Here is an 18,611-nt window from a genome sequence, read left to right as displayed (position 1 = left end):
TTTCTAGCTCTATTCTTGACTCAGTAACTCTCACTTCTCCTGTACCTTTCCCATCAGTGCTTGTGCTCTTCAGTTCAAAGTGCAGTGATGAGAATAGAGGTTTGGGATTAGACAGTTTGGGGATTAGGCATCGTGGCTCTGCCACTTAACAGCTCTGATCTCCTAATATGACAGAATCCTGATCTCACCTGTAAAATGGCTACAATAAAAGCCAATTCACAGGAGTTTGAGGATTAAATGAAGTACTACATACAATATGCACAAAACTTCCCACCCACAGCCAAGGGCAGAACAGCTGAAAGTTGTTTTCCTGTGTGACTCTCAGGTATAACTTTTCCACAGTGTCATACTGTTTTTCTCATGATATACCATACAACCATTGGAAAACTATTTGTTGATTATTGGGTATGCAGCCTTGTAAACTACAAATGCAGCCATTAATAACAATACTTTATATATGTTCAGTGTTCTAGAATTTACAATGTGCTTTCAGGAGAGGAGCAAATAGGTACACCAACAAGTAGCCTATTGTAGAGGCCCGAAGAATGAGCAAAGAAGCTTTGAAAGAGTCTATTAGGGATGCAAATGTGAAGTCATCTGCACTTGTGAAGATCAGAATCAACAATTAGAAGTAGCTATGCATGATATGCTCAGGCTTCCAAACTTAGATGAGCTAGAAAGCCATAGGAATACAGTATAGAAGTTTTAAAGCAACAATGTAACTTACTTGAACTTTAATAATCCAGATGGCTTTAGGTTCTGCACCCAGAAGGGCAGCTATTTGCATATGGGCAGCTATTTTCATGTACAAACTAAAATACAGCAATGATTTAGTTATATAATGGTAGAAACCAGGATGTGTTCACAATTTGGTGACAAGGCATATGGAACTGAAACAAGCAAGGCAAATAAGTTCTCAGAAGTCGATGTTAACTGGGTGTTTCAAGGCAGACAAATGTGACATGCTGAATCCAAAACTTATAATAATAGAAACTGTTATCTTGACTTTCCTACAACCTTCTTAAGCAATTCTTCATGTAAGAATTTTTACACTTGGACAATGCTCAAAGTGAATTTTTAGAAAGGGAGAAAAATGGTGGGTGCATTTTAAATATATTTCATTGTTTCTGTAGTGTAAAAAGATGAAGGAATGTTTCTTTTTTTTCCTGTTAGAAAGAAAATGGTCCTGTTGAAATTCACCTCCCTCAGAAGATGGATATTTGAAGATCAGAATGCCTAACCAACTGGTCCTAGCTTTATGGATGAGGGTAAAATTAGAATTTCATGCGGTTATCAAATATTTTAAGCTAATACTCAAGTAGATGCATTTTGCAACACTTCATGATTTCTTAGTTATTTATAGGCAAAATTCCAAATAGGCCTTTCCCTGTCTTTTTCTACCAAAATCTACTGTTTTCTCCAGCCATGAGCCCTTGAGCCCAATGTAGGTAGTATACTGCATAGGTAAAAGTCTAACTGGACAAACAAAAGACCAGGGGAGAGGGCTTGCTGTGCAGCCATATGGAATGGGAAAGCTACACTGGACAGAGCCTAAGACAGCTCAGTTTGCATCTCACAGTCCAAATTTGGTTGGTGTATTTTTGAAACTTCTAAAGGTTAACTCACATGCTGTAATACATTATAGAAAAACACGAAGCTGAATTTTACTGTGCCAGTCAAGAGACTGGCTTAAATCTGCTATTTAGAACTGAGAGAGACAGTACAATTTACATGTGTGAGAATGTGAGAATAATTTTACCTTCTGTTGTTTTTAAAACCACCTTGGGCCATGGTTTTTAAATGGAGACACAAGAAGATCTGCTGGGGTTCCCATAGCAACATTAACTTATCTAAACTGTCCTTGTATGTAATACTTTCACCACTTGTTAGGCTTTTAAATGTACATTTTAATTATGAAATACAACAGAGTTAAGAGGCTCAGGAAAAGTTTGACTTTTACATTTGCTGATGTATGCATATTTAAACAGAAACCCTGGTAACTGTATTTCCAAGGACTTTGCCACCAAGGCAAGTTTATGCAAAACTCTTTCTGTGGTCTTCTAGCCATTTATCTCTAACCTCATTTCATTCCATTCTATAGACAACTCTCCAATCAAACTCTCTTAAGACATTTGTAAAACTCTATGACTAGGATGAAACAGAAAACAACCAACCAAGCTCAGATGGCTCCCTCCTGTATTCTAGGCTTCTATTATTCACCTCAGCTAGTTCTTGTATTCTAGGCCTCTATATATTCTAGGGGCCTCTTGCCATTCACTCTCCACTATCCTCATAATTAATGTCCCCTACCAAACAGACTTGTCTTTTCACAATATTCTGAGAACAGAAGGTCAAAGACAAGCTAGAAGCCCATTTCCTTCCAGAAAATTTGTCCCCATTCCTTTCAGAGCCAATCTCTCCTTTTGAACTGTGACTGCTGCTACCATTACTACATGAGATGTCAGTGGTTACTATCAATTTCTTCAGGATTTCTGTGACTCATAACCAAAGTTTACCATTTAGTTTTCCATTTGAGCATTTGTTGAGATATTATCTTAGATCATGATTTAGAGGTTAGCCAGACCCTACTTAGGCTCATTGAAACAGGGCTGGGTGTTTACTGACTATATTATTCCATAAAATTCAATAGACTGTAAGTATTCAGTAAATAGTGTATAATTAAAGGTCCATCTTAGGAACTCCAATTTTACAAAATATAATTTGCAAGCCAGTGTATTTCCTTCCTGGGGCAAGTTAGTAAATCTCTAAAGTTACAAGAATTTTCTAGAATGTGACAGTTGTCTCAAAGAAAACAAAATTTATACATCTAAGAATAGATTGAAAGTAATATTATCATGGGCTACTCCAAACTATCATTGCATTTTAAATATTAATATATGAATTTTTTAAAAATTAGAGAAAACAGACAATAAAACAAAAAACAATACACCTTCATGTTGGACTTGTAGCTTTCCCTACAAAGCCTGCCACCTCTTTGCTACCAAATGATGATAGAAAAAAGTTTGATTGTTTAAGAAATGCTTTAAGAAGCCTAATGAACAAGTAACTTTTTCCTACTGCTTCAAAAATGCCAGGTTATGGTTTCTCAGAGTTATCTGACTTCTATCAGTAATTTCATGTTTATAAAAATTCAAGGAAGGGGCTGGGAAGGTGGCTCAGTGGTAGAGCGCTTGCCTTGCATGCATGAGGCCCTGGGTTCGATTCCTCAGCACCACATAAGCAAAAAGAAAAAAACCGGAAGTGGCACTGTGGCTCAAGGGGTAGAGCGCTAGCCTTGAGCTGAAGAGCTGAGGGACAGCGCCCAGGCCCAGAGTTCAGGCCCCACGACTGGACCCAAAAAAAAAAAAATTCAAGGAAAAAACAAACTGATTAGATGTAATAGTCACTTACATTTGCTTAAAATGAACAAGCTTACCTATGACAAAACGGTAGGAAACAAATTCTCTTCTCTCATTGTCAGCTAGAAATGAAAATTTTGGGTGCTGCAGGTTAAACACCTGCAGAAAACTAAAGCAAGATCTGCAGATATCACCCTGCACCAGAATTAACTCCAAATGGATCAAAGACCTTGAAGTCAAAGCAGACAACCTGAAAACATTACAGGAAGGAATAGGAGAAGCTCTAGGGCTCCTTGGCACAGGCTGAAATTTTCTTATTAAAGACCCAGAAACACAACAAGTCAAAGAAAGGTTGGACAAACGGGATTGCATGAAACTGCAGCGCTTCGGCATGGCAAAAGACATAGCAAGATCGATAGAAAGCTCACAGATTGGGAGATCTTCACTAGCCATACAACAGATAAGGGTCTCGCGTCTAAAATATACTTAGAACTCAAAAAATTAAATCCCCCAACAACAAATCCTCAACTGCCTGATTAATAAGTGGGCTAAAGACTTTAAGAGAAATTTCTCTGAAGAGGAAATAAGAATGGCCAATAGACACATGAAGAAATGCTCAACTTTTTTAGCCATAAAAGAAATGCAAATCAAAACAATATTGAGATTCCACCTCACCCCAGTTAGAATGGCTACAATCAAGAACTCTATAACAACATATGCTGGAGGGGATATGACAGAAGGGAACCCTACTGCATTGTTGATGGGAATGTAAACTTGTTGAACCACTTTGGAAAGCAGTATGGAGGTTCCTCAAAAGACTACACAGAGAGCTCCCCTATGACCCAGCCACTTTTAGGCATTTACCCAAACGATCACAAACAAGACTATACTAAAGCTACCAGCACAACTATGTTTACTACAGCATTATTCACCATAGCTAAGATATGGAACCAACCCAAATGCCCCTCAGTAGATGAATGGATCAAGAAAATGTGGTATGTGTGTGTGTGTATAAAATGGAATTCTATGCCTCCATCAGAAAGAATGACATCGCCCCATTTGTTAGGAAATGGAAAGAGTTGGAAAAAATTGTATTAGTAAAGTAAGCCAGTCTTAAAGAAACATAGGCCTCATGGTTTCCCTTATCTGCAATAACTAGTATATGTCTAGGACAAGCAGAAGAGGTCTGGGCTGGGAAGGTGGCTCAGTGGTAGAGTGCTTGCTTTGCATGCATGAGGCCCTGGGTTCAATTCTCTCAACACCACATAAGAAAAACAAAGCCGGAAGTGGCTCTGTGGCTCAAGTGGTACAGTGCTAGCCTTGAGCTGAAGAGCTGAGGGACAGTGCCCAGGCCCAGAGTTCAGGCCCCAGGACTGGACCTTCCCCTCCTCCCCCCCACAAAAAAAAGAGGTCAAAAGCTATGTACACATGACCATATAACCTGATGCTAAGTGAAATGAACCCCAAGATAGGGACACAGAGGTTTTATCTTTGTTGCTGTACTTTGTATAATGTACTATGTGAATTTTTTTTGTTTCTTTGTACATTCTTTCCTCATGGTACAACCCTGTTGTCACTGTAATTGATTCCAGTATTGCAGTGTCCTGGATCTTGTATATACATTTTTCTAATTTGGGGAGGGGAAGGGAAATAACAAAATTCTGAAATAAGGATACAGGATGGCCCATTGCAACAATGAGATGTACAAGACAGTATGTTGAAAACAAACTTTACAACCTTGTGGGGGGCAGGGTGGTGGAGGGGAGGGAGAAGTTGGGGAGGTAAGGAGGAAAGAGATGGAAGGGGAAAAATAAAGGAAGGTGTAACAATGCTCGGTAGGAAATGGACTCATTACCTTGCTCTTGTAACTGTAACCCCTCTGTACAATATCTTTACAATAAAAATATATATTAAGAAAAAAAAGAAAGATTTGTACAAGTCTTTGAGTAGTATTGTCCTCTCATAGTTCAATCATAAGAAAGGTGTGAAAATTACAGGTTGGAAAAATTTTGAGTCCACTTCAATGGTTTCTGGAATTTTCCTTGGACCCATACTCGGTGCATTTTCACTTGTTTTTTTCTATTGACTTGTAAGCGATGATCAACCAGGTTTTGCTTTTCATATAACCCAGCCTTGTGGAACATATGGTAGACTTCTCCTTTGAGACAAAAATAGAAATCAAAGATGAGACATGACTAGATAGAAGGGAGGTAATGAGCAACTGAACACGTATGGCATGACTGGCCGTCTAAATTTCATTTACACCAAAGAGCGCTGTCCTATCTATTAAAAAGAAGTTAAGGAACATGATAAAAGCAGACTATTTTTGTTTTTTACTTTACTTCATAAAAAAATACTTGTAACCTGTAATCCAAGGTACTGAGGAGGCTGAGATCTGGGAATCATGGTTCAAAGCCAGCTTGAGCAGAAAAATCCATGAGACTTTTGACTCCAATTAACTAGCAAAAAGCCAGAAGTAGAGCTATGGTTCAAGTGGTAGTGCACTCACTTTGAACAAAAAAATATAAGGACAGTGCCCAGGCCCTGAATTCAAGCTCCAGGACCTGCATGTGTGCTTGCGTGCACGCGCACGCACACACACACACACACAAATATGTAGTCGTATAAACAGGCTAACACAGGCAGGCAATAACAGGTAGGTAAAACTATTGGTTGCAGCTGTTGATACGTTGAGAGGTACCTTCTTTCTGAGCATTCTTTGGTTTACGGTGATCCAAAATGGCATATTATAGGAGTATTCACATTGTTTGGTGAAATCCTTGAATACAAGATTCATCTGGCAATGTCAAAAATGTTTTTTCTAATAAGAAATTGACCAGAGATAAGTAATGTTTAAAAAAAAAAAATCTCAGGGCTGGGAAGGTGGCTCAGTGGTAGAGCGCTTGCCTTGCATGCATGAGGTCCTGGGTTCGATTCTCCAGCACCACATAAGCAAAAAGAAAAAAAGCCAGAAGTGGCGCTGTGGCTCAAGTGGTAGAGAACTAGCCTTGAGCTGAAGAGCTGAGGGACAGCGCCCAGGCCCAGAGTTCAGGCCCCATGACCGGACCAAAAAATCTCAGGACCTTGTGCTTGCAAGACAAGTAATCTCCTATTGAGCCACATCTCCAGTCCTTAGACAAATGATTTTTTTATTGCTTTAAAAAAATTTCTCCTTTAGCTGTGGCATATTCAGTTGTTTTCATATCCAGGCTAACACTCTCTCCGATTACATTCAGCACCTCTACTTCAGTGTGAGGGTGAAACAAGTCACTTCCTACAGCATCTTTAATGAAAAGAGATGAAAAGGGAAAAAAAAGGCCATTTTCAAGCTTTTATGTAGAACAGTTATAAGCACCAAAGTAATAAGACATCTGATGTTATATCAATGACTGAAGCCTCCTTTTATAGCTTTTGAATTTTTCTGCAAAAAATAACCAAAAAGAATTTTCATAGCTAATTATTTACACTTATATATTGGCATACCTTTTGTGAAGAAATACGCTCTGGTACCATCTCCTCGAACATAAAAATTTTCAGATAAACAATGCCCTAAAAAGTAATAGTGAGAACTTGGTATTTCCTTTAAAAAACAATAATAAAAACCAAAACAATTTGACATGAAATATAAACAAAGCATTGTTCAAGACAGATGAAAATAACCTCAACACAATGTAGTATTACCTTTTTTAAACCGAAGTTGAGTCTTATCGTATCTTCCATAGTCCCGAAATAACAGCATTCCCCCAGGCTTCAGTAACTTAGAGAGTCGGTTGACAACTCCTTGCATCCTTTGAAAGCAAAGTAAAATACTCAGTGGAGATCTTTCATATACCAGATTTAACTTTCTTAAAAACAAAATAGGAAAAGCTCAACAGGCCAGAAATGTAACCTACAAATATAAGGGCAACAAAACCAAAAATATTTTGTCAAAAAGTTAAAAAAAAAAAAAGACTGATTTGCTAAATGATCAGACTGAAAAGGCCAAGAGTTAAGGAAAAAAACAATGATGTATGATGCCAAGTTGAACTGTGAAACCACGGATGTTCCTGATATTTACAGCAAAGCAAAGTGGCTGAAGGAGACAAAAGGTAAAGGTATTTCATTTTCCCTGTAAAACTACACACACACACACACACACACACACACACACACAAACTATAGATATATATGCCCCCCTCCCCACTCTTCTGGGCTACTCCAAATTGTATGTATTAAACAGGGATCATCCTTCTTCTGAATTAGCTCATCCTACTGGTTTTATTTAGTTCAAAGGTACAATTACTCATTTACCTCATGGATTCTTTTCACTTATTCCACTATTTTCTATTTGTTCCCTTCTAGTACTTTCATCAGTATAAACTTTTATCTCCTGAAGCCTGGAAACAGAATCACTTACTAATAATGCACCAATAATTTTTCCTCAATGTCACCAATAAGTTACTTCTTCATAAAATCGTGGCTTTGCCAAATTACCTCCTGCACGAAAATTTCCATGATTTTAATCCATTGGGAAAATGTTTATTTAATTTTTATCTCTTAAGATCTAATACTGACCCCAATGAATCATAACATCTTTTCTACTACTTCTGAACCTAAGGCATCTCTTCCAGTTTAACAAATTGACATGCTTGGTTCTGCAGCCTATCCCTTTGCTAATATGGTTTCCTCTCCTCCTTACTCCGTATTCTCCTCCTTACTCTTTGCCTATTTAAATCTTACTTATACCCTGATTCCCAGCTTAATGCTGGGAAGCCCTTCCTTTCTTCCCTTTCCTAACTATTCTGTTTATGTGGCATTCTGTCAAATATAACCATTTAAAACTGCTGTTAATTTAGTGTCTCTGGTTATGTGTTCATGGCTCTTGTGATTATGGGCTAGGATAGCAAAGATTCAGATCTTACATTAATACTGAGTGACAGGAGTTAGCAGCAAGTTCTATTGAGAAAAACCCATGAAGCCCACTAGGAAGAACAAAGTATAAAACTGATTACCAGGGCTAGGAAGGTGGCTCAGTGGTAGAGCGCTTACCTTGCATGCATGAGACCCTAGGTTCGATTCTCAGCACCACATAAGCAAAAAGAAAAAGGCCAGAAGTGGTGCTGTGGCTCAAGTGGTAGAGCGCTAGCCTTGAGCTGAAGAGCTGAGGGACAGTGCCCAGGCCCAGAGTTCAGGCACCACAACGGGACCCCCAAAAAAACAAACAAGCAAAAATAAACTGATTACCAATGCATTACAGTTTAACTGTGTGATAAGTCCTTGCCATATCTGCTTTATCTAAGTGACCCAAAGCTACTTAAGTTTTTTTTTTTTTTTTTGAACATAAGGACTTTAGATCAGATAATCTGCAAATTCCTTCCAGTTAAAACACTGCTCAGTGAATGGGTTGAAAGATTATCTCATTTGGGGCTGGGAAGGCTCAGTAGTAAAGTGCTTGCCTAGCAAGCATGAGGCCCTGGGTTCAATTCCTCAGCACCACATAAGCAGAACAAGCCAGAAGTGGTGCTATGGCTCAAGCGGTAGAGCATTAGCCTTGAGCTCAAGAGCTCAGGGACAGCGCCCAGGCTGAGTTCAGGCCACACAACCAACCAACAACAATAACAAAAAAGATGATATCATTTTATGAACAAGGCAGTGACGCAATAAACCCTACTTTTAAAACAAGAGAGAAATATGAGAGAAAAGGAGGATATTCTTAGGAAGAGGATCACAAGGGCTCAATAGCTATGTGCATATGACCATATAAAATGATGCTTATTAAAATGAACTACAAGAAACTAAAACAAGAGTTTTTTTTTATTGTATTGATTGAGGTCCTTTTTATTTTCTATTTTCTTTGGTATATTTTCTTTTGTCACTGTTGTCGGTTTCTGTACTTTTGTATATAAGTTTATCTGGTTTGGGGAAGTAAAGGGAAGCACAGAAATGGTGGGACAAAGGGTGAACTAATTCAGCAGTGATACTCACTAGACATATATTGGATATCAACTATATAGCTTGGGGGATGGGAGGGTAGGAAGGGGAAAACTGAGAAAATGGGGAGGGGTGACACTGCTCAAAAAGAAATGTGCTCATTACCTAACTTATGTAACTGTAACCCCTCTATATATCATCTTTACTATATATATATTTTTTTTTTGGGTCCGGTCGTGGGGCCTGAACTCTGGGCCTGGGCCCTGTCCCTCAGCTCTTCAGCTCAAGGCTAGCGCTCTACCACTTGAACCACAGCGCCACTTCCAGCTTTTTTCTTTTTGCTTATGTGGTGCTGAGGAATCGGACACAGGGCTTCAGGCATGCAAGGCAAGCACTCTACCACTGAGCCACCTTCCCAGCCCCACAATAAATATTTTTAAAACTAAATAGTATGATTAGATGAATAGCTGTTTTGGAAATTTGGAATATATTGCCAGTGGTCATGCCTGTAATCCTAGCTACTCAGGAGTCTGAGATCTGAGACTCTCAATCCAAAGCCAGCCTGGGCAGGAAAGTCTGTGAGACTCTTCTCTCCAATTAAGTACCCAAAAAGCCAGAAGTGAAGCTGTGACTCAAATGGTAGAGTGCTAGCTTTGCAGAGGAGAGAGAGGAGAGGAGAGGGAAGGGGAGGGGAGGGGAGGGGAGGGGAAGAGAGGAGAGGAGAGGGGAGGGGAGGAGAGGAGAGGAGAGGAGAGGAGAGGAGAGGAGAGGAGAGGAGAGGGAGCTCAGCAGCTCCTAGGCCCTGAGTTCAAGTCCCATGACTGCCTAAAAAAATGTCTGGAATATAAATTGGGGATAAAGTCAGTGGTAGAACAACTATACATACAGGAAGGAGGAAGGAAGGGAGGAAGGATAGAAAGAAAAAGGAAGAGAGAAGACAGAAAGGAGGAAAGAAAGGAAGAAAGAAAGAAAAGAAAAGAAAGAAAGAAAGAAAGAAAGAAAGGAAGAAAGAAAGAAAGAAAGAAAGAAAGAAAGAAAGAAAGAAAGAAAGAAAGGAAGGAAGGAAGGAAGGAAGGAAGGAAGGGGGAGAGATGGAGAGAGGGAAGGAAGGAAAGAAGGAAAGAAAGAAAAAAGAAAAGAAGGAAAGGAGGGAGGGAGAGAGGAGGGAGGGAGAGAGAAGGAAGGAAAATCATATCTAAGCCTTACAATACTTTCAGAATGAATGTTTTATGTACAAAGCAACATCTCTGTAATTATTAGTAAAACAAAGATGAAACTAAAATGCGGGGAAAAAATAAGTACTCCAAAATGTAGCTCCTTCCTTCTTCAGGTCTTTTCCTCCAGCTGTCCTTTACTGTCTGGGATTAGGAAAAGAGGCAAGGAGGGGCCAGCTTGATTTCTTGTTCAGTTCCATTTGGTTCAGACTATAGTTCTGGAGCCAGTTCCTAGAAGTGCTGGGGACGGGATAGGCAAGACAAGAGTAGGACGAAGTACTCCCCGCTCAACTGACTCTGCTGTCCTTAATTATCTCTCAATGGAGGGAGAAGACAAGGAAAAGAAAATATTAAAAATAAACATGAATATGTGTTCACTATCCACACAATGCTTAGACCTACAGAAAATATCTTATACTTTCTTTTCTGTCAGTTACAAGAAGGATGGTTAGATTTACTGTGGTAGCCTCCTATAAAAGTAAAGCTAAACATTTTTTTTAACCAAAACATTTTTTCCAATTAAACTGGAACCCCCAAACTTCGGGTCTAACTGAATTGCTTGACATTTATTTGTGCCAAGATTTTCCAAACTGCCACAAAGTTCCTTTTCTGGAACTTGCCTAGAGGCAAATCTACTACTTACAATTCTAAAGGATCCTAGAGACATTGCTTGGGCTTTTCACTTGCTGCTGCCCATATTCCAGTCACTCATCTTAATATAATTAATGAATTCATAACTTTTTGGGGGTGGGTTTCATTATGTTGCTCAGGTCAGCCTCTAATTATTCCATGCAAGTGATCCTCCTGTGTCAGTCTCCTCAGTCGCTGAAACTTTAAGTATATACCACAGTACTGAGCTCACTTAAGTTATATATTTAGATCAATTGCAGGTAGGAAAGAAAGTGATACTGACATGGTACATCTGAATTTACTTTATAATAAACAGAATGAAACACTCTACTAGAAAAGCAATAGTCTCAAGACATCTGCTTCCTCTTTTTTTAACATTAAATTCAAATCATGACAAAATACATTATCTAATTTCAATAGTCTTTTTGCAGTCCTGTTTATACATTTCCTGTTATGAGTGCCAAATAGGAAATCTTGTTCTTTATCCACCTACATAATCTCTTTAACTATTCATATAAGGTAACAAAATACACAGATGATATCTTTCTGCTAGTACTCCAACATGGCCAACAGATTAACAGATTGGCAGAAATTTAAGAAATAAGTGATAGCAATGAAAGGAAAAAGTAGCTTCATGAAACTTGATATACTTATAGGTACAAATATAACTCTCTTTTGGATTTCTTTGGAAATATAATTTATTCTCCTTAAGTGAACAAAGTGTTCATCTTTTCAAAGTAAAAAGTCAGTGTTCTAGTGACTTTGTAATTGCAAAGAAAGAAGCACATGATAACTCCATTTCTGTGAGAAAGGATTACATTCACCAAAGTGGTGGGTCCAGGTCTGTTCACTCTTCCTGGAGACTGTGAAAACTAAGTTTCAGGAAGCTTTATAAAAGCACAAGTCCTGACTTATCACACACATGCTCAAACTCACAGAAGGCAGCAAGATTTTGAAGAAAGTGATCATTTCCATTGCTTGTAAGACCTTGTTAACTTGCTGCAGAAAAGCTGCATTTGTAGTTTTAAAATAGTGTTCAAATACAAAAAAAATTGTATTTTAATCTGAGGATATAGCCCAGTGATAGAGTACTTGCCTAGCATTCCCAAATGTGTATTTGTGTGTGTGTTCATGTCTCTGTGTGTGATAGTAATCAGCCCACCTTAGATCATAAAGGTCCAAGGATAATCTGGCAAATCACTGCAACTCCAAATTCCTTAGCAGGCTTCTTTAAGACAAAATTTTAAAAGCCTATCAGCAAACCTGTGTGAAGTCAAACAGACCTTAAGTCCACCTCTTCATGAACATTCAGGAAGATGCTAAATCAAAGATGTTTGTTTCTGATCACCAAGTACAATTTTCCTTCTGGGAGACTATTAGGCTATGCTGAATTTATAATTTCCTTGAAGCACTGTCACTTTTAATAGGTATGTGTCTTGCCAGAATATGCTCACTTCATTCTGACAGTGACAGAAAGCTCACTAATAAAAATAGTTTGACCAGTTTCTTTCTTCAAGTGGGAAGAAAGGGGGAAGGGGGAACTGCATTTGAAAGGCTGCATATTATACATAATGTAGTTCACGAAATAATAAATTCAAGATTTTCATTTTTACTTTGATAGTTCTAAAAACCACTCCTGACAAAGGGATTTACATATCTGCTTTGCCCTTTCGTGGTCATTTACCTGTCAGGATGAATAGAAGAGAGCACAAAGACAAGGAGGACGACATCCAGGATTCCGTCTGGGAAAGGGTAGGGCAAGCCATCCTCACATACGTCGTGCACAAAGGCGGAACACTGGGAGGCCCTGTAGGATGAGTGTGCCTGGCACAATGAAGGAATAATAGTTTTTTTTTTTTAATGTTAGATTTCCCAGAGGATTTTCCTTAATGAAAAGGTCAGGTTTTTTTAATTTAATTTAATTTTTTTACCTTTTCTCCAAGAGTCTTTATCCCAAAAATCTAAATGCACTTATTTCCAATTCAGTACTCTGGTAGCTTATTTCAAGCTTCCCCAAAATACGAAACCCAGCACTTGGCCTTGGTGACAGTGTTTTTGAAGGCCTACTGTGTTCAGAGGAACTGAGCAATGCTCCAACTCTCCCACTGCTTTCTGTTTTCTATACTATGTGTTCAAAATTAGATGACAGTGACAGGTATACAATGGAAGTATGTTAAGCCACTTAATTGGAGTCTTTAACTCCCACTTCCTAAACAGAGACCAGGAAATGTTTCTTTCTTTTTCTATTTCTCCCTACTTCAACTTGGTTATAATAAAATAAATCCTTGCTAAGAAACAAACAAATAAAAAACATTCAATTGTATATGTAAAAATGGAATAGTATATGAACTATTTCAATAAAGTTTTTAAAGTTGTATTTAAAAGTAATTTTTAAAAGTTACACTAAAGTAACACACACACAGACACATACACAGACAATCTGCCTACAAATTCAACACTAGAAGGAAATACATCAACACATGAACATTTATTCACTCTAGAAATGTGACTATAGGTGCATTCTTTTCTACATTAGGCTATTATCTTAGCAAAGTCAACAATGAATACTATTATCAGAAATTAAGTCTTTACTTAATTTTTTTTTTTTTTTTGGTTGATCTTGGGGCTTGAACTCTGGGCCTGCGCACTTTCCCTGAGCTCTTCAGCTCAAGGCTAGTGCTCTACCACTTGAGCCACAGTGCCACGTCCTTTACTTTATTTATTTATGTATTTATTATTTATTTATTTTTGGGCGTGGGGCTTGAATTCTGGGCTTGGGCGCTGTCCCTCAGCTCTTCAGCTCAAGGCTAGTGCTCTACCACTTGAGCCACAGCGCCACTTCCGGTTTGCCGAGTGGTTTATTGGAGAGAAGAGTCTCATGGGACTTTCATGCCTGGGCTGGCTTTGAACTGCGATCCTCAGATCTCAGCAACCTGTGTAGCTAGGATTACAGGCATGAGCCACTGGTGCCCAGCTCCTTTACTTAATTTCTTTTCTAGTACTGGGGATTGAACATGGATACTGCACTTGGTAGGCAAGTACTTTGCCACTAGGCTATATCTAGCCCAAGTTTTTATTTAATTTTTAAAAGCCTTAATGTGTTTACCACACATTTTTGTTCATAGAATTTGTTTTCCCTTTCCATTTGTTAAACTTTGTCTTCATTCAAAGGAAGTCCTCACTACCATTCTGAGATTTGCATGACAAGGCCAGGTTCCCCACTGTCTTTGTGATAGTCAAGGACATTTTAGATTCATGAAAAATACCTTTACAAACATTTTTCATTTCACAAATTTTAATGAAATCAATTCCTACTATGTATAAGGCTATAAAGACACAAATACAAACACGATCTTGTAGAATTAAGGTTTATTTTACCAAATGAAAACTTTTGACTTTTAATTGGTTTCCTCTGAAATTAAGTTGTTTTAGTATGATTATTCATAGGCAGACACACAGGCTTTACTTTGTAGATGACTATCTTCTGGTCATCCCTGTGTGCTGTTGGCATATGCCTGTTCTTTGAGATCTATTTTAAATCCAGATCAATTTTTATTATCTTAGAGTAATTAATACCATAGGCATCAGAAATTGTAAAAACTCAAAAATAGTCACAGATAACATTTGATCCAGAGACATTTCAAAAGAACCACTTGGAAAGCAAACAAACAGATAGTCTTAAAAGAAAATATAAGGCATACCTTTACAAGCTCAACAGCTCTAGAGGCAAAATCACAACAATAGAGAAAGGATTCTGGAAGATTCCTATGAAAATGGAAGAAAGATTCAATTTATATTCAAGATTTGGTCAAACTAGAGAAGAAAGGGAAGTATAAGTTTGACTTTCTTATTTAAGAAAATTCTGGATGACATCTAGCTTGTCTTTTGTTTTTTCTTATGGTTTATTGGAGATAAGAGTCTCACAGAGTTTCCTGCCCGGGCTGGCTTTGAACTGCGATCCTCGGATCTCAGCCTCCTGACTAGCTAGGATTACAGGTGTGAGCCACCGGTGCCCTGCTTTTACTGGAAATTTAGTAACAATGGATGGCCTGTGACTACTCATAGGCAGACATATACCCTTCCTGTTCATCCTGTGTGCTGATATCAAATAACCTTTGCATCAAGTGGCTAAGAGACAGGTTTCAATTACACAAAAAGGTCAGTTTGTCAGTAAACAACACTACTAAGTTTAAGTATGGTCCTGGCTCCTGAGTATTTTATGGTTTTGTTTGGGACATGTCTAGTTTTATATAACTTTTATAGGGATATGCAGAAGGCCAGCTCTCTAAAGTGTAAGTCTAGAAAAAATTGTCAGGGGGAAGACTGCATTACTAAGTGAGGAGAAGAAATGGTCTAAGGGTTTAGAGGTTAGAGGCACCTGCCAGGGACAAGAAGCAGAGCTGATCCTAAGAACCTATACTAGTATGTGGTAGGACATAAAGACGAGCCTTAAAACACAAAATGGAAGAGATCAAGGAAGGGGTGACACTGACCAAGCACTGTACACATAACCTGACTTATGAAATTGTTACCTCTTCTTACAACTATTTAATAATAATAATAAAGAATGAAAAATAAGACCTTAAAAATCAAAGTAAAAGTTAAAAACCCTCACAAAATTGAGACTTCAAAATTTGATTTAAAAAGCCTTTGAAATAAGGCAGATTTCTGAATAAACATTGAATATAAACATGAATTTAGCAACATTTAACCCAAGCTCAGATATTACAACTCTAAAGGCTACTCACTGATGTATACTAATAGTCACATATAATTAATTCTTTCTGTGCAATAGAGATTTACATTCAAATTAAGATATGATCACACAAATTAACATATGATGAACAGAACTTAGTTAACCAAATGGAAGTTAAAACTTTTGAACTGATTTTTTCATTTTGTCTCATGTAAGAAAACAGTATTTGCCAGGAATGGTGCCAACACTCAGAAAGTAGAAGCCAGAGTCTTGGAAATTCTAGGCTAGCTTGGGTTATACAGTGAGACCTAGTCCCAAAACCCCAAAAATACAAAAATAAATTAACTAGCTAAAATGAACTCTTAAGCATGGTTTGGCAATATGAGAATTCTGTAACATTTAACAAATTCAACAAGAAGTAAGCATATGGAATAGAAAATAAAGTGGTACTTTATATATCCCTGTTGTTTCCTATGACATCAGACTTGTATTCTACTGAGTGATTGTGTTTGAAATATTCTCAGTTAACACTCAGATGTATGCAATGTAACTTGGTCTAATGGTTAAGCGGGCTCTGGAAACACACTGCCAAAGGTTTGATTCCTGGCTCTGCCATCTATTTATATACCAAAAGACAGTTATTTAATTTCTCATCTTTAAAATGGAAATAAATATGGCATCTAAGGTGGTTATGAGGGCTGAATGGATACATACAGTGAATTTTCTAAAAAAGTATCTGAGTCACTTAAGAAACAAAGAACTCCCACTCATCTGGTTGAACCACTACTAAATATCCCCATGCTGCTGATCACATGTATGGTGTATAACATGTGAACACTGTTATATGTTATAGACTGTGATAGACAATTTGCTCCAGGAAAGTTAGAATGAACTTGTGACTTTAAATGAGCATCATTATTCCACGATACTGTGAAATTCGGGAAATTATGTAATCACTTAATCACAATCAAAAAAAAAAAAAAAAAAAAGAACCTCGGGGAAGGTAGGGAGGGAAGGGATGGTAGGGGGAAAACAATGGAGAGGGTAACAATGTTCAAGAGAAAGTGTACTCATTACCTCACTCATGTAACTGTAACCCTCTGTATAGTATCTTTACAATAAAAAAAAAAAAAGAAAACCCTAAAAAAAAAAAAAGTATCTGAGTCAAGAGTAAGTGCTTGGGCTGGGACTGTGGTTTAGTGGTAGAGTGCTTGCCTAGAACGCATGAAGCTCTAGATTCAATTCCTCAGTACTACATAAACAGAAAATGCCAGAAGTGGCGCTGTGGTTCAAGCGGTAGAGTGTTAGCCTTAAGCAAAAGAAGTTGGGGACAGCGTACCAAGCCCTGAGTTCAAGCTCCAGGATTAGCCCCCCAAAAAGTAAGTTCTCAATAAATGCTAGTCATTTCTATGAATGGTGGTATTGTTATTATTGTTGTTGTTATTGGTATTATTGTGATGATAGATATGCCTGTGCCTTCCCAGAACTTTAAGACTAACATGGTCCTTTATCTTGGTATATCCAGCACACTATAAAATGTCTGAAGACTACTTTGGGTAGTTACTGAATATCTACCAGATACAGAACAGACTAAGAACTAAAGGAAAGCATGTGTCATTTGCCATGTGCCCAACCAAGATGACAGCATGACCTCTGAGATGCAATTCCTACTGCATCAGCATCCCAAGTTAAAGTCTTGTGACCACCCAATAACTTTCCAGAATCTTTCTGTAAAATCAGCTGACTGCCTTGGCTCTTTTCCCAGGAAGCAGGTGTAAATATCCCTACTACCATCATACCAGCAAGCACTCTCTTGGCAGGGGGGTTAGGAATTAAATGATCCTTGGAAAATGATCTGACCTCTCAATTCCAGAGGTATAATTATGGTAAGATATTCTGAAAATGTAAAACATTAATCCTATACTCTCCAAAAGTAATGAAACAATTTCTCAGGTAGGAAAAAAAGCCCTAATGTTCCCTTTGGAGGGCAGATCACTGGTTGGCTTTTAAAGATGGAATTAATTATCTTAGGCTATTGAGCTACTATGATATCTAAAAAATGGATAGGAAGACACAGCCAAGAAGAGTCAAAAATGAGGAGACAAGAGCTTGCAATAATTAGTTTGAGGGAGAATATAGAGGAAAAATACAATTTAAAAGTAGGAAATCAGAGTTAAACAACCAATAAAATACTGAGCTCTAACTATGTATATTGAACTGTTAGGCAACCTGATTAGGATAAAATATTAGGAATATAAAAATGGCAAAAAAACAAGAAATATATGACATGCTAAGCAATAACCAATCAATTCCACTGTAAAGTACCTACGAATATTGTAAGTTCAGGTATCACTGGCATGAAGGAATCTGGCAATGTGGTGAAAGGGAGCAGAAAATTTCAATGCAAAAATTGCAAAAGAGAAAACAAAGGTAATACATAGAAAATGGAAAGGCCATTCAGAACTGTAAGTTTACCACTATCACCTGCACCCAGCCATTTTAACTGGTCATTAGATACTGTTAAGGAATTACTATTTGTTATGTTGGGTTTATTAAAGCATTAGAGAATGTCCTGATTTTTGAAAATGCATCTTGAATAACAGAAGGTGAAGTGTCATGATGTTGGCATTATGTTAATAATTGTTGAGTAAAGGTGGTGGATTTATGCAAATTCATTGTAAACTCTTTGTTTTGTCAAATGCGATTTTCATAATAAAAAATTTAAAAGATCACATTGTTAGATGAAAAAATATGCATGCAAAATGAAAATTGTGTCAGTGGTCATGTTTAGGAAGATGAGGA

At 37.8% G+C, this 18,611-nt stretch overlaps 1 protein-coding gene across 2 annotated transcripts in view; it reads right to left on the bottom strand.

The window, feature by feature from the left end:
* Positions 1-5,253: 5,253 nt before the first annotated feature.
* Positions 5,254-18,611, bottom strand: part of Mettl8 (methyltransferase 8, methylcytidine) — an 83,197-nt gene continuing 69,839 nt past the window's right edge. For both annotated transcript variants that reach the window (XM_042694131.1, XM_042694132.1), the window contains exons 6-10: positions 14,815-14,878; positions 12,798-12,937; positions 7,041-7,147; positions 6,843-6,908; positions 5,254-5,517 (exon numbers count right to left, since the gene is read on the bottom strand). In XM_042694131.1, coding sequence (XP_042550065.1) covers positions 5,351-5,517; positions 6,843-6,908; positions 7,041-7,147; positions 12,798-12,937; positions 14,815-14,878 — 544 coding nt within the window. In that variant the 3' untranslated portion in view covers positions 5,254-5,350. The remainder of the gene's footprint in view (positions 5,518-6,842; positions 6,909-7,040; positions 7,148-12,797; positions 12,938-14,814; positions 14,879-18,611) is intronic.

Source organism: Dipodomys spectabilis, unplaced genomic scaffold, assembly GCF_019054845.1.
Source record: "Dipodomys spectabilis isolate Male_0828 unplaced genomic scaffold, ASM1905484v1 ptg000174l, whole genome shotgun sequence".
In the NCBI taxonomy this organism is placed as follows: domain Eukaryota; kingdom Metazoa; phylum Chordata; class Mammalia; order Rodentia; family Heteromyidae; genus Dipodomys; species Dipodomys spectabilis.
This window is presented reverse-complemented; position numbering and strand designations above follow the sequence as displayed.